The following is a 26,382-nucleotide window of genomic DNA, read 5'->3' as shown; positions in this document are numbered from 1 at the left end:
AAGTTTAATTATGACAAAATTTATAAAATGTTCGACTTTTATAGCTTAGGATTGAAAATCTAAAACAATGTTCCACGTAAATATTTCCCAACAGTTATTTATTTTTTTCTCGTATACCTTTTCAGCACCCTTCTTTCGTTTTTACCAGCTTCACACATTATTTAAATTGCACAGTTCAATTAATTTTTTACACTAAACACACGTTTGTAAGTATTGTAACTAACTCGGTAACTCGTTTGTGTAAAAAAGTTCAAAATCAAAATACACATAAATAATGATAAAATAAGGTTATCAATATTATCACGCAACTAACTGAATTCTACCATACAATATAAAAAATAAATAATAAAATACCAATACCACAGATTTCTAAATAATACATTAGCATGAATTGGAGGGAAAATAGTGTAAATACCGAAATTCCTTCTATGAATTGCAATAGTTTAAGATATTAAACATAATACCTTCGTAGGTATTTGATTTTCTTAATATATATTATGCTTAAATTATAAAAATATAATTTGTTTTTGTAAATATATTATAATAATTATACCAGCCCTGCCGGCCCTCACAAGAACCGGCCCATCGGGAAGTTTCCCGATTTCCCGATAGGCCAATCCGCCCCTGTGTACTGTTCATTTTTTCCCTATAATATAATATTGCAACCAGTAAATGTTAATTTATGTTTTGTTTTCTACTGATTCAGTAATATATTTATGTAAAATGTATTTAATTTAATTTTTTTTATACTTAAATTTTCGAAAGCTGTACAATATGTCTAGAAATATACTGACAACGTATAGGAAAAAATTAATTTTAGACTAAAAACATGTATAATTACCACGGAATGTAATTTTTTATGTCATACTTTATTTTTTGTTTTAAATATTCATATAAAATATGAAAATATTCTCTTACCGTTTTTCTTATATTTTATTTTATAATAATACATTTTGAATTTAAATAGAAGTATTTTTATACCACACTTGAAACTATTCATTGATAATTAGTTTAGTATCAAAATAGTAGAACAATATTTTGAAACCCATAATAAAGTTAATTTTAGCAACTGAAATATTATTATGTTACATTTTGAAGTAGTTCCTGGTTAACTAGAAAGTGGAAGAGAACATGAGCCGAACCACTTGATCATTTTTTATGTTATGATGGACCCCAAGGTAATTTGACGCTAATTCTTGAATTTTCAAAACGACTAATATGGAGATCTACATAGAGAGTATTATTTGACGAGAAGGTACAATGAATTCCGGTCAAATGTCAACGCTTTGAGTTATACCTTTAAAAAAAAATAAATGAAAAATTCTTTTGTTAAACTATGTCCTATGAAAATCATATTTGTATTTCAATGCAATCTTAATCAAATCATATATAGCTACCCTACGATATGAAATATCACACAGATATATTTTATCAAATATTTGTTTTAGAATATGTTTAAAACTTGAATATAGTATAATACATTTATAGTTATAGCAACCGATCTCCCAATAGAATTATTTACTTATTTCTGCAGTTTGTTATCGATTTTAAATTAATGATAATAAATAATAATATGGATACCTACTGGTTTTCTTCGAGATTACCAAAGCTCAAGTAGATTCTAAATATGAAGTTGATTTGTTGATATTATTTTTTGTGCTTAATAATTAATAATCTTTGTTTATTGTTATTATTACCAAACAAATTAAACAACAATTATTTTATAAGAGCAGTATATTTTTTTATTCAAAATAAATAATTAAATTACAAATTGTTTGTACAAAGGATTGTGTTAGTTGTTAGCTATAATTCATATCATGTACAACTTAAAATGTTCTTATCAGCTAAATAAATTAAAAATATAATTTGTGATTATACTATAATAGCAATATAATATTTACAAAATAATATAACTCAAATGTTGTGAAATACTAGGCTTAAGTATTTTTGAGGTTTTAACTTAGCTTTGGATGCATTTATTAATAAGGTTTTGATAAAAATAAAAGCAAATATTATAAGATGTCTAAAGTACGCTTTTGGTTTTCTAAAATTTGATATTAACAGTTGACTGAAAGAAATACCTATTTATCATTTCTTGCAGGTTATCGTCTACTAACTTTTTAAAATTAAACTATTAATGCTATGATCTACAAAATAGATATTGAAATATTGCAATTATTTTTTTTTTTTAATAAACCTTAGATGTGACATAATTTGATTGTTCCTGTGGAATATAAGGAATATTGCCTGCACAAACTGTACCAGCCAAAGCTGCATCAAGAGGTGCGAAGAAAATACGGAAGTTGATATCGTTGAAGTTAAGTTTAGACAATAAATGATTGGGCATTCTATCAGAAATAACCCAAACGTTGTTTAACGAATCTACTTTGACGTCACTGGGGAAGATCAAAGCCTCGTCATCGACGTCTATAATTCCCAAATTTTTAGGTTCATAAGGAAGTCTAGAATTCCAACAACCTACAGCGTTTCGATCGATTAAATTGAAGAAAAGAATTCCATCGTCATGCATGTAATGTGCTGTAACGTGACCACCAGGTCCTCTGGATGGCAATACAACGAAGTCGTGATATATTTCTTCTGAGGTGAGTTTGGGATTACGTAAAATTTCTGTAGAAACGGCAAACTCACGGTTGCTGGCTAGTGGGTGGAAGAACAATAATCGGAAACCGCTTTCAGTTATTGGTGACAACGTGATACCAAATATTCCTTCCTCTCCCCATTGGAAGTTGATACCTAGAAATTTAAAATATGCAAATAAAAACAAATGTATTCAATTATGGAAATGAGTAAAATATTTTCCAAATCTAATGTTTTAATATTTATACCAAAGTAATACGTTTTAGACCTTTTGATATGAATTAATAAAAAAAAAAAAAAAAATGGAAAATGGAAAATCAATCGCAAATAAAATATTATTTTCATTTTATAAATAGTTACATGTACTTATTGAATATATTTTTTTTTTGTCACAGATTCTAATTGGAAATTAACAAATTAATGATTACACATTTTGTTTTGAAATGTTTAGTATTTTGACAAAAAGACTTTTAACATGTTTTGATTGCATCATAAACTGTTATTTTATATTAGATTTTAAGTAGTGGCTAAGCTATTAATATTATTATGTATTTATTTTACAAATTTTATCATAAAGTACGGTGTGTGAAGTTAAACATAAATAATTTAAATCAAAAATTAACTTTCAATATAAATTTGTTCGAATGTAAGAATATAAAAAATAATTAATTCAATACATGTTTAACTTAAACTACAATTTTAAGGCATTTGATAGAATATATTTAGTATTTACCTCCGATATTATAATCTCCAGCTAATGGGTCGGGCATCAAAAAGCTATGTGTATGTCTCCACGATTTGTTTGATTCCCAGCTGTAAGATATTAAACCATAGCCAAGCTCATCAGACGCGTACAAAAACGTGTCTTCGCACCCTTTAGATCCAATATCAATGGCGATATTAGCAATAAATGTTCGGTCATTAGTATCTTCTGGTCTCAAAGTGTATTTCCTTAAAACTTTGTCTGTGGTCAAATCGAACACATGGATAGCGTATGGACATACTTGCTTTGTTGTATTACCTATTTAAAAATAATTCATTACAAAATATTATTTAAAATATACACGTGCGGTATACATTATGTAAAAAATATAATTTCTTGACCAATTGTAAACAATTTACTTTACGTTCATTTTAATAAATTTATAATTCTATTATTTAATTAGATTTTGATAAAAACAAAGCATATTTAAGTATCTCATGCCAAGTTTATCATATATTGAACCGTTATAGATTTTATCAATGAAACGTAGCTCATGAAAGATACAGGCAGAATGCAGACCCTATCGCAAAAACTTATTCGAAAATTTACTCCCTCGTAGTGAGAAAATACATTTTCTACCCGTTAAGCAATTGTACAATCCAATTATTTGGTGTAAAACCGAACCTCCTGATTAATTAACAGCCATCAATTTCGTTTCCCAACAAGATGAGGGATGATTGTTCATGGATGGTAACTTGGCTACTACTTTACAGTCCCCCGGTTTTCTTTCTATTAATTCTTCACATATGTAACTAAGAGATACGTGTATAAGGGAGAACTGCCTGAATGTGATCAGCAGTGGTGATGCAACCATAATATCTTGCTTTCTCGATGTGAAAAACAGCTGACTAACATCGATTAAATAAAGTAGTGTGAATTGACATTGAAATATTATACAAATTATATGAGGTCCAAAAAAAAAGCCAAAAAAAAAAATATGAATATGTAAAACAAATGCTTGAAAATATGAGCAAAAACAGTGATTAAAACTTAAGTTAAAAATAGTTTGACACTAAACAAAAAGGGCAATCAAATTCTGAAGTAGACACTTTAAGAAATAAAACTACTAAAAATGTAAACACTTGTTGTAAGTTATATAGTTCTTTAAAAAAAAATATTAAAGACGAGTTTGTTGAATAGAATGTCACGATAGTTTTTTTTTTTTCGAATAGCATAACATAGGATTTTTCATAACTAAATGTATAGTTTATACTTTATAGTCTATACTAATTGGCATTTAAATACTTAATTTTTCTAAATATGACACATGTATTATATTTCAATATCGATATATTTAAGAAAATACATTCTTTTGGTTGATTTATCAATATGAATATTACTCTCCCTCTAGTTGAGTTACATTTATTAAAATTAAACTTACCAATTCCAACAGTTCCAGAATCCAAAACCCAAAGTCTGTTACAGCTGTCTGCTTTTACTCTGTATGTAGTTGTTAAACCATCACAGTTACCCTCTCTGTTGTATGCCCAATTTGGGTATGGTGTCAATTTTGGGGATTGAGTCGAACTCACATCCAATGGTATGTAATTTAACGTAGAAGGAACTCCTAAAACAAAAAAAAATCACCACGATAAGAAATAACATTAATTACTTGTTCAGTTAAAATAATAAAACTAAAATAAATAAAAATTAATTAACTATATGAATAAATAGTAATTTTTATTTCTCGGAAAGTATATTATGTTCATGATTAATTGCGTCTTCTTCCTCAAACATTACCTTATGATCTAAATACTTACTTTTAAAACCATTATTGCATTTAACCTAGGTAATTTTATGTTATAATCGTATGATTGTAATTTGTATCATACCAAAAATAAATATGCAAAATGCGTTATAAATGTTTATTAAAAATGGTGATTCCGTTATAAACATATTATTCAACCGTGGAGCAAAAAACCAATTAATATTGAAGGAATTATTTAATCATAATAATTATATTGTTAGAATATTATTAATATATATTATGTACCTACCTACATATTATATTATTATAATATTTATGTTAATGTTTTAGTAATTATATTATATACTCATATCTGGATTTTTATTTGTATTAAAATTAGTGATACGTATTTTTAAAATGAATTATCAATGTTATAAATGGAAATTCTCTTTTACTGTATTTTTAAACACAACAAGCTTTTAATTTTTAAATAGAAATTCATGTTTTTAGTTGTTTTTTTCAGAAAACGCTAATGTATGATATCAAACCTATATTAAGAGGAATTTCAATAAAAGACAAAATTATAAAAGAATAATGTGAAATAAAAGTTATTTTATATTTGCGAGCGTTTATAGCTTATAACAACCGATATGATTAATTAAATATTTGTTAATACAATTCATTCGCCTTAGACCTTAAGGTATCCTTGACAAATTACCAACATTAATTTGATTTGGACCAATTAGTATTTTTTTTTTTTTTTATATTTCTAAAATGCTCGAAATATCAAATGTGTATGTTGTAATTTTATTTAAATTTAAAACCTCGCAGTTAATCAAATCAAACACATTATACAAATACATTATTATCAGTGTTTATTTGGTTTGTGGTAGGTATAAACATCAACCACGTTGGTCACGAAGATTTTGATCTGTTGTCCGGTCTCTGAACAAATTAGGAACCATCGAAAATAGACCCACTAAATCGACCAATTAGTGCGGGTCGCGTGTAAATACTGTAAACCTATTCAAGCTATAGTATTTTCTGAACCGGCTCCCGTTCATACGGTGAACAAATATATTTTACTGTGACCAGGAAACGGATGTACGTGTTTTTCCACGCATCGAATTGTTTGTATTCCTTGGAAAGGTTAAAATGTTTTTAAACTGTTTTAAAGGTTTCATTGAACCAAACCTTGTTTTCAATTCACCACGAAGTGACAACGAACAAAATAGAATATTGTTTATCGAGGAAACAATTAGATGTTAAACTAAACGGGTTGTACTGTAATATGTTGGCGATACCGAAGAGAACAATACTGTGCAACCTTTTAGTAATTTATTCAATATTTTGCTTTTCTCTAAGTGCTTTTCATACACGGTTAGCTCGCCATCTATTCGCACACAAAATAAATCTGTTCATAGGATATGAAATATCTTGTTTGATCTGTAGATAATGAATAAATGTTTCAATTACTTAATGGCCAAACATTTATATGAAATGTGCTTGATAAACTCCGGAGAATATTTATTAAAAATGAGCATATCATATATTTGCTTAAATATCGAGTTTACTGTCTAATTTGTTTCCGCTTTTAAATAGTTTTACTGAATAAGAATTTCGAGAGCGCTTTGAGATAATAGGTTCACACATAGTTCACATTTTGGTTTTTTTGATAAATGTATATGCATGTTTGAGTAATAATATAAACACAAATATTAAGCGGACATTCCATACATTTAAATTTTTAGTTTTTTGTTAAATTAGGAATTTAAATAGTTTAAAATAATATAATTATTATTATTTTTGTAATAACGAGGAAATGTGATCATTGGATGATTTATTCATGTTCTAAATTTATTGTAGCACATATTCTTGTTATGCCCTTGTGTATAGATTGTATATTCTCTAACAAAAATTTAAAACAAAAAAAAAATGTTTGTAATAATAATAAAAATATTTTTACACTAAAATTATTTTTTAAGAAAATCGGGATTAATAAATTAAGAATAAATTAATAAATTAAGAATAATCATTGATGAAAAAACTACAGCTATCGATAAACATTTATTGATGCAAGATTCATTAAATTATTAGATTGGTACCTATTTATATAATATTATATTCTTTGAATCAATACCTATAAGAAAATATTATTATTAATATTTTATAATTAATCTGTTTTGATAAACACACAGGTACATTTATTTTTATTGGCTAATGTTAAAATTATCATAAACAAATATATATTATATATATATATTTATATTTTACAATAATATAAATCATTTAAATATTCATCGGAATTGTGTATTCAAATCATGTGCTTTAGTAGATTTTGGGTATGTTGCGACTTTGGGAATCACGTATGTTGACTGTAAAAGGGGAAAACTCATGCATACCATATTGTCATTTCAGAATCATCTACGTGTATTGAAAATATGTTACTTCTATTTTACTATTTTAGCCTTTAGGTGCCTATATATATAATATTTTTTTCTAATCAATTTTCATCAAATAATTTGATAATTTATATAGGTAAATATATTGCATAAAGAAGTTAAAATGTACCTATTTCAACCCATAATACCTTGTACTTTAATTTAAAAATAATTTATGATTCTAACAGATTCATTATTTCTACTCCGATGAAAAAATGTACTAGGAATGTCTATGATTTAGGATTAAATTTCTAATTTTTCAAACATTTAAAATATCCATATGATAATGAATGTATTAATTATTAAATTGAAGAATATGGATGATTATTTGTTATTTATTTTATGAAATCTTACCTACTAATTAAATAAAATAATAATAATGGTAAAAAAAAATTACAAAACTAATAATGTGCGCTCTGAAATACACTATTAACGAGATTTCGAAACATTTTAATATGGTAATGGGTATATAATTAGTTAAATGATTTTTGGTAGTTTAGTTATGAAGGTTACGTAGGTAAATAATAAGTAGGTGCGTAATACACACTACGAGTAAATAAAAATGTGTCAAATTTTACTTTACTCTCTTAAAAGTTATAAGTAATAAAAATGAAAAAAAAAGAATGCATATATTATAAAGTCGATGAGGAGAAAAAATGAGAGGTCACCGAAAAAAATACCTAAGTTTAAGCGGATAAGAATATTGTTTGCAAAAAGCAAGTTTTTCAATTGCTGGAGGGGTATTGGTTTAGCGTAAAAAGCATGGGATGCAAAAATAATTATCTCGGAAGTAAAAACTTGAACGGCAAACAATGACAGCTCATAATTTTTAGCGCCTCTGCCAAAAGTTTTGGTGTTTCTGAATGGGAGAAAGCCGAGAATGGCAGCCGCTTTGTTACGTTAATTATACAGTCTTGACAACAATAAAACAAAATGTCTCTGCCAATAATTTGTTTGGGATATAACATACAAATTAATTAAATATCAATTTGTATCAATTGTAATTCTGTTAATAAATGTAACTTACAAACTATTACGCCCTCAAACAAAATCAACCAAATAAAAATAAATAAATAAATTACACCTTTTAATTATTTATGACAAAATTACAAATGCATTATATGAGTGTTTCGTAGTCAGAAGTACCTAATTAGAAAGAATTGAAATAGGATTTTAAATTACAATTAAAAACTTAAGACATAGGTAATATGATAATCTATATAACGATATCAGTAATACCTTCGTTTAGACATTTCATTGGTAGTAATATTAATGACTCGGTCAAATTCAAACAAACACTTTTAGATTGTAACAGTTAATTAACTATATTCAAAAATGATTTGATCAAAAAATGATTTATTCACTTTAAAAAAATTGTACCAATAAAATATTTTAAACATGTTTCTATTAATTAACTATATTAGAAAATGTTTTGGTCAATGAATTATTTATTCACTTAAAAAAGTTATACCAATAAAATATTTTAAACGTGTTACCATTATTATTAATGATTTTTTTCATAAGTAATTTATTTTAATAAACACAGTGTATTAATGTATTATTTTTTCCGTCTGAGCATCAAACAGTTATCAGCGCTTTTAGCTTGGGCGACGTTTCCACTCGTTTCTTATTTTACTTTTTAGATTATTGTTTCTTCGTAAACGCCAAAAACATCACGCACACCTCTCCTATAGTTTTGACACTGTTACCAAATTTTGATATTTTGTAATTGGAATTCTTTTGAAAACTATGAACTCTTTCTCGTAAATAACACAATGTCAGATTTTTGGAAATTTCAGCATTTTTGATGATAATATTACATAACGAAAGTCTGACTTGAATACTTATTAAAAATAATTATGCCCTTGGGAGAAGGTTATTATTTATTCAATAACAATGTTATAATCAGTATAGAATTTTCTTGGCAAAATAATTTTATAAACATTTTTTTACGCATTAATATCCTATCGTTTTATACTTTTATCAATTGACAGAAATCAGTTTAAAAACAATATTAGCTCACATAAATACATATAGGTATTATCCACAATAATTATATATGATATTATACTATACTAGCTGCCCGAAAGATATTATTTTTTCATAATTTAATTTAAAAACATATTACTATTTTTTGGCTATACAAATAATATTATAATATAATTACATACCTATTGTAGTTATTGCTATTGCTAATTTCTGAAAATGATATATCCTACATTTTGAATTCAACCACCGGAGTGGTATATTTTATTCTTTTTATTATAGAATAGAGATAAGGTAGAAAAAAATGTAACAATAAATAATATATCTTCCAAACGGAAAAATGCAAGTGCAAACAAATAAATAAATAATTAATAATAATACTAGTAATAACAATAATAAATAAACAAATAAACCGGTTTCTTTCGTCTCTAAAATCAAGTTAGATTCTTATAATATGTAGATAGATACCTAAGTATTTTATTATACATTGAATATACGTGATGAATATCTATTCGTGATAATAATAAATTAAAAAAAAAAAAATGTTTAATTTCACAAACACTTTTTGAATTTTTATTAATTATATAAAAAAAGAAAAGTAATTAGAGTATGCACAAATAATTGCATGGCCATACTAAGTAAAAATAATGACAATAACTACATCATGGAGGGATAACAAATCTTATGGATATCTATAGAACAATTGGTTAGTGACGGTTGAATACAACACTTTTATAAAGTAAAATAAAGATCGTTTGAACTCTTTTTTATTCTTTAGGTTACGAATCATCTAAATTCAACTGCATTAAAAGTTATAAAATATTTATCAGAGCATTCAACTTGCATGTACCAATAATCGTAAATCGAATAGGTTTTTTTACAGATAAATGTTTTTCTCTTGATGCATTCAACTTAGAAGTAAAATTTGTGCTCATTAATAAAAAGAGAAAGATATTAATAATTTTAATGAATGAATATATGAATAATGTTGAATAAGAATTTTATCAACAGAACACATTAAATTTAAACTAAATTAATAAAAATATTACAAGACTAATCAGAAAATGTTGATTTATTATCAATTATCCTTAAAATACGATAATTAAAAATCTGATATTTCTAAATTTTATTCGTTTTTAGTAAAATTAATTTAAGCTAAATTCAAAATTCCATCCTTAATATGTCATCTCTGAGCGATTTCGTAAAAGGCTGTGATTCGTTACACCTTACACTATATTATACTATAATGATAAATAATCACTCTTTTTTATGTCGCAATAAAATTACCAAATTACAAAAATCGAATCTTGGGTATATTTAAAAAAAAGTAAAGTGTTATTATATTCGATGTACCTCATCGACATAATAATGTTGGATTATTTCCAATTATTTAATTATAATTGTATAAGCCATTACTCTGCCTATTAGATAGTTGTTATGGGGAAATGCGTTTCATTAAAGGCATCCTCATTAGGATTGAGGTGGTACATAATTTGTACAAAATTGCTTATGCAATGATAAAATGTGAAATTTGTAATCTTACACCGAGTTACCCGAAAACTAATTCCAACATAGGCACGTCATATTAACCACTTGTGGTCGAAGGTCAATTAAAACTACTCGGCCTGAGGCAATGACGGCATTGTACCTCCGAACTCAAATTACCCACAAATTATGTAGGTGCCTACTACAGTGGAATTACAGAATTTTGGTTTTTATTGGTATAAATTCTATGCCATCGAAGATTAGACCCTTTCATTTGGTAGGTACGTGATTTATTTTTTTTAATAATATTATTATCCATCGTCGTTTTCATCATAATATCAAAAGTAAAGCCAAGGTTGTAAAATTACAGTTTAAGAAAATAATTGATCTAAGGGCTACGAGGTCATTGAGTTCATGTTTTTTTCACGTAGATAGTTTGTATTATTATAGTTTACCTACTGATGTAAAAATTAGGTTTTGGTCGTCTGTTTGTAGTATGTGGAATTGTACCTGTTTTTCCATAGATACACATATTTACTTGCCTCGAGCATACTAATTATAGACTTATAAATATTTTTTTTTTTTTTTACTGCATTGATTTCAATATTTCATTGTATAAAACATAAAACATATAATACAACTAAGTGAGTCTTGGCTATGTGTATAATTTTTGGCATTATACGAGTATTATTATAGTAGTAATATACAATAGTATAATGTAAATAATATGTGATGTAAAGTTCTTTGGTAAAAAAAAGATAATCGAGTATCCATTAAAACAGTTTCTCATTTATACAATGTCATTCTCTATGTCTATATTATTAATCTCACAATTGATATTTTATTATATTTCAACAATGTAGAACTGAACACTAAATATAATAATATATAAATTGGTAATTAGGTATTTAGAATTAGAAAATTATGCAATTTAATAGATTTATGTATTTTTCCAGGGGAATTTTAAAATAATTTTTACCGTATTAGGTTAAAAAATGTTGACTTCAAATAAACACGAAATGTACTATCGGCCTCCACACGAGCTTGTTCATTATACATTGTACACTATATTATATGTAATATGTTATTTATGAAATATGCTTGTATTTTGTAAATAAATAAATAATAATAATAAAAAAAAAATTATCATGGTAAACAAATTACTTATAAGTGTGTTAATGTTTTTAATAATTTATAGAAATATAAAATTTTATTTCAGCTTTTAATCAAATAATTAAGAATTGAAATCTTTTTTTGAACATTGTTTGACAATAATTACAAAATGTTATCAACATTATATTATTTATCTTAATATCAAAAATTAAAATGTATAGGTACACGAAATAATTGTGTAGTGCTATTACTTTTTTTTTTTTAATAATTCAAAATACGTGAAAACTAAAAAGTTCGTAAAATAATGGATAACTCGATTTAAAACCCATAGGATATCCCACGATTGATTGTACCATTAACACGTCCTGAAAAATCGGTAACAGAGCTATAATAGGGGTTCATATATTATATTTTTTAATTTTTTTTCTCGTATTCCTGACTGATTCCTAATGGTTTTTATGTGTAACTTAATCTTTTATTTATCCAATGAATACATTTGCCAACATTGGTAGAGTACCATAAAAAAAAAAAATAATAATAATTATAATAAATTCTATTTTTGTATGGCATAATGTATTGTTTAAAAGTTTAAAATATAAATATTATATAAATCACACGTAAAAAATGAAGAAATTCAGGCAATTTATTAATTTAGTTTAGTAAATTATTTCCAAACATATTTCCATTTTAACATTAATATTGGCAAGTATTGTAATGACGCAAATTATGAGAAATAGGCATACAAATTGACTACTAATTTATTTTGTTATTACTTGTTCCTATTGATTTTATAAAACTAAAATATTGTTAGAAAAATATATTAATGATGACAAATATAAATTCAGATATTTTATTTTTATTATAAGATAGCTGTGCGTTTTAAATTTAAATTGTTTTTGGTTGTTAATAAATATTAAATTATAAATATCATTGTAAATTAAATGTTTTTTCTAATTAATACTTGTATTATAACCCATAATATTTTTTAAAAAATTATGTGAGTAATTCAGTTACCGATTGTCAGTTTTGTCAAAATCATTGCAATAATACCTACACAAAATTCCAATTTCTGTAGTTTTAAATATTGCCCAAATCTAGATTATACTTAATGATAAACACGAGCCATCATTTTTTCTTAAAAAAAAATATTTTACTGATTTGAAATATAAATATAATGCTTTACACATTTGTATAATAATATTATGTACCTATTTTATCACATTATGCATTCCGTTTCAAACCATCGACATTTTATTGGGAAGAGTTGCACAAGAAGTGTGGTAGTGATGTGCAAGAACAAAATTTTTAAACGCTCTTTTTATTCCAATGGCTCCAGGGAGACCTGTAGTACGGTTTTAAGGATAAGGTAGGGTAAAAGGACATTTCCTCTAGCGTATACATTTACATTTTACTCTTGGGAAATTCGCACAGGCGGTAATAAAATAACAATAGTCGAAGCATACACACACCGATCAACTCTTTTTGCCTTTACGCAAAACGGTTGCTTGGAATTACATTTTTCACCGTTTTTTGAACTATAAAGAAGACGTGTTTTAAAACCAACTCTTAGACATTTTAGATTTTAGAATTTTGTTTAATATGTAAAAAATATATTTTAATTCATATATTTTTTAAAAAATAAAATAAAAATATTAGGTAATTAAACACAATTTTAGGATTATGATCAAATATCTTAAACTTTATAAAATTGGTATTTTAAAGATTTTTTTTAAAATGTAACACAATACTAGTAATTCGCGTAGCAGAAAATATCACTTGGTCATAGTTGATTCTGTAACCCAAAACAATAACCATATTGTAATGTGCCATTTCTTTCCATTTTTTTAAAAATCTTATTTAAAATACATATTTTAATTAGAAATAGCTTTTAAGTTTTCTTAATGAACAAGCAGAACATTTTAAATAAAGTTAAGAGTGCAGATGTAATTATTTCTTATTGAAATACACGACTTTAATGCGAGCATACAATAAGTAAGAATAAATTTACAGTTAGTGATGTATATGAAACTATAAAAATCGAATGACAGACATAATAGAAGTAGCCAGTAACGGAGGTCTTTGATTTATTAAATTTTTAATTTATATTATTTAATGTTTGTAGATAAATGTTAATCGTTTTATAAGGAACGACACCGTTTATGTTTCATATTCAATTATACAATACCGGTAGGTAGGTACATGAAAGGTAGGTACTGACAACATGATTGATTATTTATCATCAACAACTCCTGTGTATTATATTAGTTGAATAATTTGTAGGTATTTAAGATATTAACGATGTTTTTAATTTATTATAATTTCTTTAAAAGAAGTAGCTTAAACATTTAAAGAATTTATTAACTATAATCATAGCTAATATTTGTCGGTATAATTGACAGCTAATAAATGTCAATTAACTTGATAAAGTAGATGTACTTTAAAGTACTCGAGTAACTAGAGTTTTTTTGGAAATATCTGACAAAATGTATCTATTTATTAAAATAAAGACTGTAAAACAGGACATTTAAATGCATACTTAAATACAATAACAATTTACGCTGTATAATAATACGTGAAGATGAAATTAAAGTTGAAAGTTACATATTGTGTAACTTCATTATCAACTATCAAGTAAGTTAAAACGTTATAAAGAAAAAATAAAACTTTAAACTTAATTACATTTTTGGAACACTCCTACAATTCAAAGGATATCATTGTAATACGATAAATCGATGCCACCGACAGTATACGTGTATAATAATAATAATGTACTTAAGTTATTTGAATTGTATTTTTAATTTAACTGCTCTAAATTATAATAAACATTTAAACATATTACCATTACTCCATCTTGGAACAGTAACGAACAATTTATTTTTCCATACTTCGATTCCCACTGGTAAATTGTTTTCCGGCACGAATTCTCCTCGTTCTAAAGCGTAATTTTTGTGTTCTTCACTGGAAAATGTGTAATCTAACGAAGACCATTTGTATAACTCTGTGAGTTTTTGCAAAGCCGTGGCTGAGGCTAACAAACACGAAACCACTAAAAATACAAAAAAAAAAAAAAATATAAATTTAACGAGTTATACGCATGAGTGTATTATGGGTACATAAATTTATTGAATTTAAATGTACGATTAAGTTACTCGTAATTTACTCACAGATTATCACGTTATGGAGCGACATGGCTATTCCTCGTGAACGATATCGAAGGAGAATAATCGAATGACCAACTACGTGTCGTCGGCCGTTAATTTATAAGCCTATTAAATTTTGAGAGAAAGTGGGAACCTGGTCAGTGGTCATACGTAATAATGATCACCGTCAATGTCAATAAATATTGCAGAAATGCAGAAATAATTATTTAAAATCGCACATTTTTGTACTTTCAATATTATTATTATACTATATGTTACTTGAATTATCATCAATTAATGTACTTTACATACTTATTTTAATATTTAAAAAATAATGGTTTTCATAGGGTACCTACCAACATAAGGCACCTATACTAATTAATATAATAGAATGATAATAACAAATTTTTTTTTTTTTGACCGATAATTGGCTGTGATTTATCAACGACTTAGAAATTAGAAACTAAGTCATGGATAAAAGTTTAAATTATAAAAATTACAGAAAACAAATCAAGTCTTAAATATATGAAATAGTATACATTATAGGTATTCATATTATTACAATAATATTATATAGTCACTTACAAACATTATTAAACGAAATGATTATACAAACATAACAAGACATTTAAAAATATGACTTACACATTATGATAGTTTAGTTCATTACAACAATTAGAAAATAAATACTTTCATCGTGTTCGAGAATAGTTAGGATAGTATTAGGTATAGGAATATTATATAAATTCAACATGCAAATTAAATGAACAAAATGTTATCATATAAATTATAGTAAGTATTGGTACCTAGATACCTAGTGAATAAGACGTGTTTAATGTTAAAAAACAAAGATCGCCTGTGTTCGATAAAAATAAAAACAAGAGTTATGTGGTCCAAGTTTATTTAAATTGGTTTATGTACCTACCTACTAAAATATTTAGGTACGTATTTTTTTAACCTATATAATATATATTTGTAAATCATATTAAAATATATCCATATGCACGTCCACGGGTCATAATGACACATTAGATATTTGATTATACATTTAGTAATATACTAATCCAAAGAACGAACTTCTAATTTAGGTGCGTTACAAATAGACATTGTTTTAGATTTGTGTAAAACGAAGTGAATAAATAATAAATTCTTATATTGTAATCACTAAAATCTTCAGAATGAAAGTTGCAAAGGAGATTTGAAATTTTTTTTCTAAATCCCATTAGCAACAAAAACTGAAAATGACAACGTCAAAAGAGTTTACTGGACATATTTTTATCAAACAGCTGTCTCCTTAAGTATTTGAGTATATTTAAGTATTTTAAATACTTTATATAAGTATAGAAACTTTTATTTAATTTATGTTCGAAAATTCAAAATTATCAAGAAGAAATTCAGTCATTTACCTTCAGGCTACTGTATACCTACTATATACCTGCATTTATTTTTATTATCATAAATAATACATTTTCATTTGATTAAGTCTTCTACTTGATGTTTTCAGTAACTTATCCCAGATTTTCAATATTATTTCAGGTATTTATTATTGTTAATATTCGGAAGAAAATGTTAAATAATATAGAAACGTGTTGTTAAGAGTATAGGATTTAGTATTGTTCAGAATATTTGTTCGTATTATGTATTACATATAATAAAACCTATCAAAACGTATTCAACTGAAAAATTGTACACATTTTGTTTATGAAAATGAAAGTATATCATGATCACTTTATATAGGTATTTATAAAAATATTTACATTTATATTTAAATACTTTTTAGTTAAAATGTATGATTTAATAAATTAAACGATACGTATTCATAATACTTTTTTTCTGGAAGTATTTAAATACACATAACAAAGTACTTACATCTCAGAATAATCTATATACTATGCTAAATAATATGCATGGTTAATAAATGCAATCGTATGCTAAAATTATAGTAAATAAAAATAAACCGTAGAATATAATTCGATCCGCACTGCATACAGTTATTCGAAAATAACTTGCCATTTAGTTGTTCGCTGTAATGGATGTGTTCAATTTAAAACCAATCATAAATCATTGTATACGAAAAACAATGCTGAATGAAGGATACGGGTGCATCGGAATTTATATCTAAGAAATACGATTAGTTTATGTTATAATATTATTATTACCTATTACTTTTATCTTAATTCGATATTTCAATAGGTAGTACTAGTACACAAGTTTTTGCAAAAACCGCGTAATTTAATACTTACAAATCAATACGAATAGACCGTTAAATGGTGTGGAATACGTTGCTTAAAGTGAATGTAAATATTTTGAAAATTTTATATGTATAGATAATGATATTATGGCGAATAGTTACTATATAGTTATAATGTAATAATAGTTATTCAATGTAATCAAAATCTTGACTCGTTTGTTTTCTAAAAAAAAATTTCACATATTATTTTTTAATTCAATTATATTAGAATATAAGAAACTATGTATTATATTTTGAAGATTTTTTTACAGAGCAACAAAATTGTATTCAATATTTAAATAAATATCAAGTTGACATTTCAATGTTCGTTGGCTCAAACTTACATTAAGATAATTTCTTTGTTTTCCCCTATACTGAAAAGCACTGGACAATTTTAACTGACGATCACCCTAAGTATCAACTTGATCTAATTCCAACCTCAAAATAATGTGGCATTTCTACTGCTCCTTGAGGTAACGTCAGATACAAAAGAAACACATCGTTATAAAACCAATACATCCATTGCTCCACATGGAATGTTAAACGAGGATGAGCAGATGCTGTACGAAACAAAATAAACATAATATACAACTCAAGATACTTAATGTGATTAGCTTGTATATTATATTTAGTTTGTTTTTTAATTGCACTGTTCTTTATTATAAAATAAATTATTGAGTATTCTGTACATTAGCGCAATAAAATCATAAATAATAAAAATTGAATCATTGATCAAAAAAAGTAAGGAAACTGTTTGTTATTCTTCTAACGCTTTGGTGTAGTAAAACGTGTTTACTATGTTGAATGTGGCAAATTATAAATATTTTAATTATTAATTTTACAAAAAAAAATTATGATCAACAAAAAATCAATTAATACAATACCTAGGGTATAACCATTTAATATTTCATCAAGTTATTAATAATTTAATAATTTTTTTAACTGAAATGCTATTTGTTCATTCAACATAATATCGTTAAAGTTGTTTAGTCATTCAATTAAACAAATAGGTTTATCATTTGTTATTATCAATAACAACTTAATATCTGAAAAATGCGCAAGTGGTGAAATAATATCATGGTTGAATAATAGAAAGGTATTTTGCAGGCATGAAACATAAAAAATAATGCAGGTCAAATTAGTACGTAGGTATCATTACTACCTCGTACCTAAGCATAATTGTATTTCATTGCCAAACGTTAATATTAGATATTATTATTACATATTATTGTGTAATAGAAAAATAAACATGGAAATTAAATGTGGGGTTCTTGATAATAAAATTCAGGTTTATGACGTTTGTGCTTAGATCATAATATACTATGGATGTAGCCAAAACGTATTTTTTTGTTGCCGATATTAGCGACGGGTTCCCGAATCAGGTGATCGACTTGCACATACGTGATGCAACTACTCGCATAATTATCGATAGGTTACCACTTACTATCATCAAATTATTCTAAATCTTAGTTCATGATTAATTGTATTATTATAATAGGTACCTATTATACTATTTTTTCGATATAATATATTGTCATATTATATTCAAAACATAATTTGGGGATTTGATAACAAATTATCTATACGCTGTGGATAAATAAGTGAGAAGTTGCGTCGCGCATTCACATATCGAACACCAGATTCGGTAACTCGTCACTGATATATTGGAAACAATTTTTTGTATTGATTTTATACACTGTGTCTCCATCCATAATATATAATCCAAGCGTTTATATTGAGATTAAGTTATCAATAATCTAAAATATTTATTTTTAGTTATAAATTAATATATCATTCAATCAAGCATGAATTATCTATATATGATATTATAAAAAGGTTACATATTTTTTATCATCAAGTTCACGCTTATTGAGTTCTTTATCATCGGAGACAAAATAATATGTTAAAAAATGTTACACGAAAAGTATCTACAATTTAAAATGAATTTGTTTTTTGGCATAACTATGTACGTAATACATCGTAGTTGGTTTACTGCAGGATAAACTATAATAATATGATATTTACGATTGTTTGTTGATTTGTGTACCATAAATTCATAAGCAATAGCAATTATTAATTAGTGAATAAGTATACTTTCGCACAATGAGTGTTGGTTAATTTATATTTGAAAAATAAAGTTTGGATAGTATATGATGTATGTTGTAGTGTAGTTACAATGTATCTTTAAAGTAAATATAAATCTATAACACATGGATGATTTAGAGAGAAATGAAGAATTGTAATTGCCAATTGGTAAGAATTCTATAAAACTAACGGTACCTACCTACTTTCTGTCTATTGTTAATTGCCAATCGATAATTTTTATTAGGTATTTTAAACATAATATCATACGTCGATAGTAAGCACAGCGTGAGTCACATAAAAAAAAGAGTTCTTATAGTTAACAAACTATTAATTCCACTATAAAGCAGAAAAAAGAAATATGGAATAATATTAAATAAACAATATCAACGTACAGTAAAGTTATGAAAAATATTGGTTTCCCTTTTAATTTTCCTACATTTTTTCTTTTAATAAAAAAAATTGGAATTTTACTGTAGTGGCTTTGACGGGAAATAAGAACATAAACATTTACACAATAACCTAACCAGCGTATAAGTATTTCTTTATGTAGTTGATTAAAATCACCTATATAATATATTTAATTTTATTTATAGTGAAATTATTTAGTTATTTATAGAGTCATAGACAGTATACTGAATTCATTGAAAATTAAGTATTATTATTTATAATATACAATATTAATAAATGTGAATCAGTTTCATTCTGTATACATTTTTTTGTACATTATTAAATCATACTTAGATTTTCCTAAAAATGTATCAAAATTAACACAGTAAAAATAGTATGATGAAATAGTAAAATGTGAACATTAATTGTTGCTGTTTAATAATGTATTTACTGATTTAAATGTAACATAGGTAGGGATATTGTAAGATGTCTATATCAAGGCCTATGCAACTATTAAGAAATTAAATCGTTCCTATTAAATATTTTAGTTTTATGATATTATTATATTATGTCACGCAAGTCTGCTTTATAGGTAGGTACCGACAATATTGTAAAGTTTTACTTTAAGTTTATATTAAAGGTTAGATCTTATAATATACAAAAGTGTCATGCATCGATCCAATATAAGTACCCTATGTATTCAATATCGAATTACCTATTGATATGTATAACTTCAGAAATTATTGTTATACCTACATTCCAATTGTCTTAGTTTAAAAGAAAATATATGAAAAAATAATTTAAATTGATGGCAGTTACAGGTACCTATATAGAATCAACATAAATAAAAACAGGAAGAATTAAGCTGGGATTTTATACGAGAAAAATTATTCAAATTAGATTAAATTGGTATTGAGTTATATTATTTTAAGTCGTTCTGGTTAATACAAATGGAAAAAGTAAAAAAGTGAATAGAGAGTACACTAAAAGGATCGACATAGTATGGTTGGAGCTTTATTCTAACCTCAGCTGCTTTGTGACAAATGGAAAAAGGGATTAATAAATATTTATGGCATTTCTCTTGGGAAAAAATGAACAGGTGAGTTACAACAGGACGTATAATATTTCTTATTATCGGTTTATGTTCATAATTAATAATAATAAGGTTAGTCATACCAACTAACTGTATATTAAAATATTGTATTGTATCAAAGAGTACCATTAAGCAAAATAATTCGGAATGCTCCCGGGCTTACCAAAGAATAGTTAATATTTTTTTTTTTTAGATAAAATAGCTTGCAAATTTATTCAAATTTGTTTTTTTTTGTTTCGTGTAATTTTCTTAAAAACTACTTACATTGGAAATGTTCTGTGCGCCTGTAATATGATATATGTAGTGGAAACTTTTTAAAACGTCTTACGTTTTATCAAAAAAATATGTATTGACAAAATAAAGAACAAAAAGAAAAGACATATTATCAATAGGAAACATATAAAAGTCAAACGTCGAGAACATTAAGTAGTGTACAAAAAATATTTACATTGGTATAATAAAATATTTCCTTATTATAATATACAGTTTAATAATTACTCATTAATCATAATACTATAATTATATGATTAATATTTACTCATAATATTAGCAGAAAGTAATGAATCACTGACATTTTTAAATTGAATACATTTTGACCTTAGTCTATTATATGATATTATATTTTTAGATTTTGGGCGGAGCGATTTACACCGACGGGAGGATTTTTTTTTCGTTTGTTGTTCTCGAAGCACAAAGATCAAAGAGTTATTAAAATGTTTCGATCTTCAACTTTGGATGGATTGTGGTGGCAAATTGGATCTAGTTGATATTTTGGTGAGTCAAAATAATAGCAATAAACAAAAAAAAAAAAAAATAGAGAAAATACGGGAATTTTTAGATGATTGTCGGCTTATGGTTCGCGATTTTCGTCCTTCTGTGTCAGACCGCCGCTTTGGGAGAATGTCATGTCTCACAGATACGATTCTTCTCCGATGTGTGTAAACTGTATCTTTAGTTGTGAATTACTGGTTAACCTCTGGTCGCATACATAGCAGCATATTATAGGTATACGGTCTCTCGTCCACGTGCATCCGTCGGTGTACTGTCAGACACTCTGTCATACTGTAGATATACCCGTGAATGACATGTCACACACGTCAAACGGCTAAAGGTCTCTTACTTGCGCACGTTTTCTGAATACCAATGACATTGCTAATTTTATAAACGTACGCGATGTTCAGATTCTGCTACAAATGTAGTTATATCGTGTGTTTCTTTTCGGTTGAGTTCAACAATATGTCAATATACCAGTCACATGTTAACCGCGTTTGTCGTACAGGTACATATTATAGACATCAACGCTACACTCTGCCCAAGTTAACAAGTTTACAAAATTGTCGACGTGTTTGCATTCGTTTCGGTCAGATCCGCCTCCTATATATAATAAAATTAGTCATTTTAATGGCTGACCATTTTTAAACAGCTACATAAACATTTTTGTATTATATGGGCATACAACCGAGTAAAAATAGGCTCCTCCTACGTAATGCACGTCTTGTTAGCTTCTTAACATAGGCGGAGTATAGGGTTTATTTTTCGTACAATAACGTTGTTATGATATTACGGTGTATTTACAGTTTTGTGTACGGGAAATTGGAATTTTTTAATACCATTGGCGTTTAAAGCCAGTGTATGTTGTTTTTCCGTTTATAATAATCATATATTCAAAACAACGTGAAGAAATCTAGGGTGAATAATACGGATATTATGACTGCGACTGAGGTGCTTTGGAGTATATGGTAGGTCCGGTTTGCAGGAAATATTATTATGGGCTCCAGATAATAAACTATCATAACAAATGATTATTTTTATTAGGTAGCATAATTTTTTTAATAATATTTTACGATTTTACCTGTTTGGCGCATACATATAAATACAAACCTTGGCATATACATTTATATTTGTCCCTGTAATGGATGCTCTGTAGTTCAAATTCCAACTTAATATATATCCTTTAAATATTTAGACATCTATTGTCTCTTAGGTACCATCAATTTGCGTAATATCTCGTACTTATAATTAATTTTTTGTATTGATAACTTTAAAAGTTGTACCTACCTATCTTACTTTCTTAATTACTTATATGAAATTAAATTAAATAATATTACCAAATGAAAGGCTAAGTGCAATAATCAGATTATTTTTTTTTCATTCTGAGTTATATATTATATTTATTTATTTTGATAACAAACCCGACATAATATCGTTATTTAAAATATTAAATGAGTACCTACTCTCAGTATTACATTTATTTTATGATATGCATATTTAGATTCAGTACTTACCACTTATAATAATATTATAACTAACACATATTACATAACACTATTACATTGTACAATTGTACTTAATGAGACATCTGTGTAAATTGTCTTGCTTTTGTATAATACTGTTTGGCTTATGCAGTTAAATTATTATACCTATTGTAAAAACGATAGTTTGTAACATACCTATTTTGATCAATTGATAGGTAATTTGTCAAATATTTTTAGTACAAAATATATTTTTAAGTTAATACACAATAGTCATAGGTTACGTACCTACAGGCTACAATTATGCATAAAAATATAGGATTATAAAACTCATTTTAATGGTACATTTATACAATTTTTTATTTATCTCATATCAGATATAATAGTTTAGAATTATTAGTTTCAGCAAATTTTTTTTTTAATTTAACTACTCTCACCTATGATATAAGATATAACTATAATTATACGGATTGGAAGGGTGGCCAGCTGCTCCTCATGTGGGATATTTTTATCTTTCCAAATATAATATATATATATATTGCAATTATTAGAAAATCTTAAATATTCAGTTATGATTTAGACTTATAAAAATGAATTATCTTCAAAAATACAATAATAATTTATCACGGTTTGTGTATTTGTGTTACCGAAAATTCTGTCCCGGCCAGCAAGGTTTGCGCCTATGGAATATGGATACAACTAAGATGTAATAATAAAATAATAATCTAAAGTTGAAGATTTATAATTTAAAACTGACTCACTCATAAATTACAATTTATTTTTTTGTAATATAATTATCAAAATACGTAAATATATAATTAAATTATACATTTATGCGCTTGGCTGTAGTTTGTATGACATAACACTAAAACAATATATTATATAAATAACGCATTGATTTCAAATTGAACCAGTGTATCTGTGTATCGCATATGATAACACATACATTGTAGGTGTATCTTATATCATATTTTAGTGTTTTGTTGAATAAAAAAAAAACAAATTAGTAATTTCAATAAACAAACGTTTTTACATATTGATAATAGCTCACACTTTAACGTTATTAAAAAAAAACTATTATTTATTCGTATTAAAATGTATTTGTTTGTTACCATTATTTATTATTTGTCCAATTTATTTTTGTACGCTTTATTAATGAACACAATTTAGGTTTCTATACCAGCCATAGAACTTTTTTTCATAACAAATATCAATATAAATAGTTGTCTGATTGATGAGTTGCCCATCATTGATTACTTAATTTTAAAACATAATAATAATCTTTAACAATCGTTTTATTAAAAACGACAAAACATGCAATAAAAAATGGTGAACTTTTTCTAAGCTTTAAGTATCTATTGAAGTATACTACAAATGCAAGAGGATTGTTTTATTCTTTATTTTATTCACATTTGTGAATCATTTTGATGTTATTACTTTTTGGCTATACAATTTTCCTAACCATATGTTTTCTTCAATGAGATTTGGTCGACGAGTGCAAACGACGCACTGCAGTACATGGTTTAGATAAAATTGATTAACAATTCAGTCACCAAATCCAATGTATCTGTAACCGCATTCAATAGGAACATTTATCAAAATGCGACCACAATATGAATCATATACCTACGACTCTCGATATTTACTAAATGTTGATATGGTAGTCAAAAAGTTTTGGCCATAGGTATTAAATGTATGAAACTGTTTTTCCCACAATTTGACTAGTGTGAATCATCGTATTTGTATTTATATTTTGCAATTGATCATGATACTAAGATATTATATTTTATATTATTCTACTATATTTAACATTAGAAATGTTCGTATTGTTTTACGAATAATATTCTGATAAGATAAACAATTGCATACTCTCAATTAAATTGTGGTTAACAAACTATGAAAATGTTAGATTCCTATACAATATTAATGGAATTATTGGTTATACGATGTAAATTTTTTTTACCAGAAACCACTTACTTATGTAGATAGTTAAAACGCCGAAAAACCTTTACTTTATACAGGGTTGAAAATTGAATACATATTTTACTCCTAAGATCATAAATAAGGCGAACAGTCTAAAAAGTATCCAATATCCACCAGTGCCCAACAGTTTTTTTAAAATGCAATAAAAAAATACCGACAACGGTTTAAAATGCATATGAATATAAATAATTATACAGTGGAAAATACAAGTATGAACGTAGAACATTTTTGAAAAATATAAGAAAGTAAAGCGAGTATGTTTCTGTGGTAAATAAAAATATAAAAGCTGTAAGTCAGCGAAAATATTATATGGCCATATGGGTAATAGAAGAACTAGTTTTCACATAACAATTTCATGGTCGTTTAATAATAGGGTTTTCCATAAAAATAAAAATGTGTGCATTGTAAGGTCATGTAAGTATAGGATTGAGAGTATATTTCAACATCTTAATACTAATATTTACATGTACCTAAATGTTGAATAACCATTTTCCCTTGTGACCTTAAGTCGGTTACAATATGTGCTGCCTATATTCACATAACCATAATTGAACATTTTAATTTATACATTTTTAAATTTAAGGGATCTGATAATCTAAATAAAATTATAACTCATAAACCTCGTGTCCTTATTATACATTATTATAACGTACTTATTTCAGTAAATTGTGGGAAAGAGCGTTGTTGGATGGTTCTTAAATTGGCATGCTAAAATTATATTTTAAAATCCTGGAAACTCACTCTGCTAGTCAGCTATATAGAGAGTTTTGAGTGTATATCGTCATTGGATAATGGATAGTATTAAGTACCTAATTGAATATTTGAAATATATTCAAATGTATACATATTATATTACATTACTATTGCCTATTGGTATCTCATTAATTCAGGATATTAAAATAGTTTTTGGCAAATACATCGCATATATTATATTATTATAATTCATAACGCATAATTCCTTGGAATAACATTTCTTGGAACAGACGTTTTATGAAAACAATAAATCATACATTATTTGGAAAAACAGTTATTTGAAAATAATGTATTGGGTTTAGTTTTGATTGGAATATATTGATCGGAACGATCAATTGCTGGAATTACGATACTTGGAACTGACATTTACTGGAATTATGTTATTT

At 26.1% G+C, this 26,382-nt stretch overlaps 1 protein-coding gene across 1 annotated transcript; it reads right to left on the bottom strand.

Moving 5' to 3' along the window:
- Positions 1-1,716: 1,716 nt before the first annotated feature.
- Positions 1,717-15,307, bottom strand: Y-y (yellow-y). The gene is given in 5 exon segments (NM_001172377.1): positions 1,717-2,754; positions 3,332-3,619; positions 4,743-4,928; positions 14,913-15,119; positions 15,238-15,307. Coding segments are annotated over 5 exon segments (1,272 nt in total). The 5' UTR covers positions 15,263-15,307; the 3' UTR covers positions 1,717-2,188.
- Between the last annotated feature and the right edge of the window lie 11,075 nt (positions 15,308-26,382).

Source organism: Acyrthosiphon pisum, chromosome A3, assembly GCF_005508785.2.
Source record: "Acyrthosiphon pisum isolate AL4f chromosome A3, pea_aphid_22Mar2018_4r6ur, whole genome shotgun sequence".
Classification (NCBI taxonomy): domain Eukaryota; kingdom Metazoa; phylum Arthropoda; class Insecta; order Hemiptera; family Aphididae; genus Acyrthosiphon; species Acyrthosiphon pisum.
Note: the sequence above shows the minus strand (reverse complement) of the source record. Positions and strands in the feature narration are given on the sequence as shown.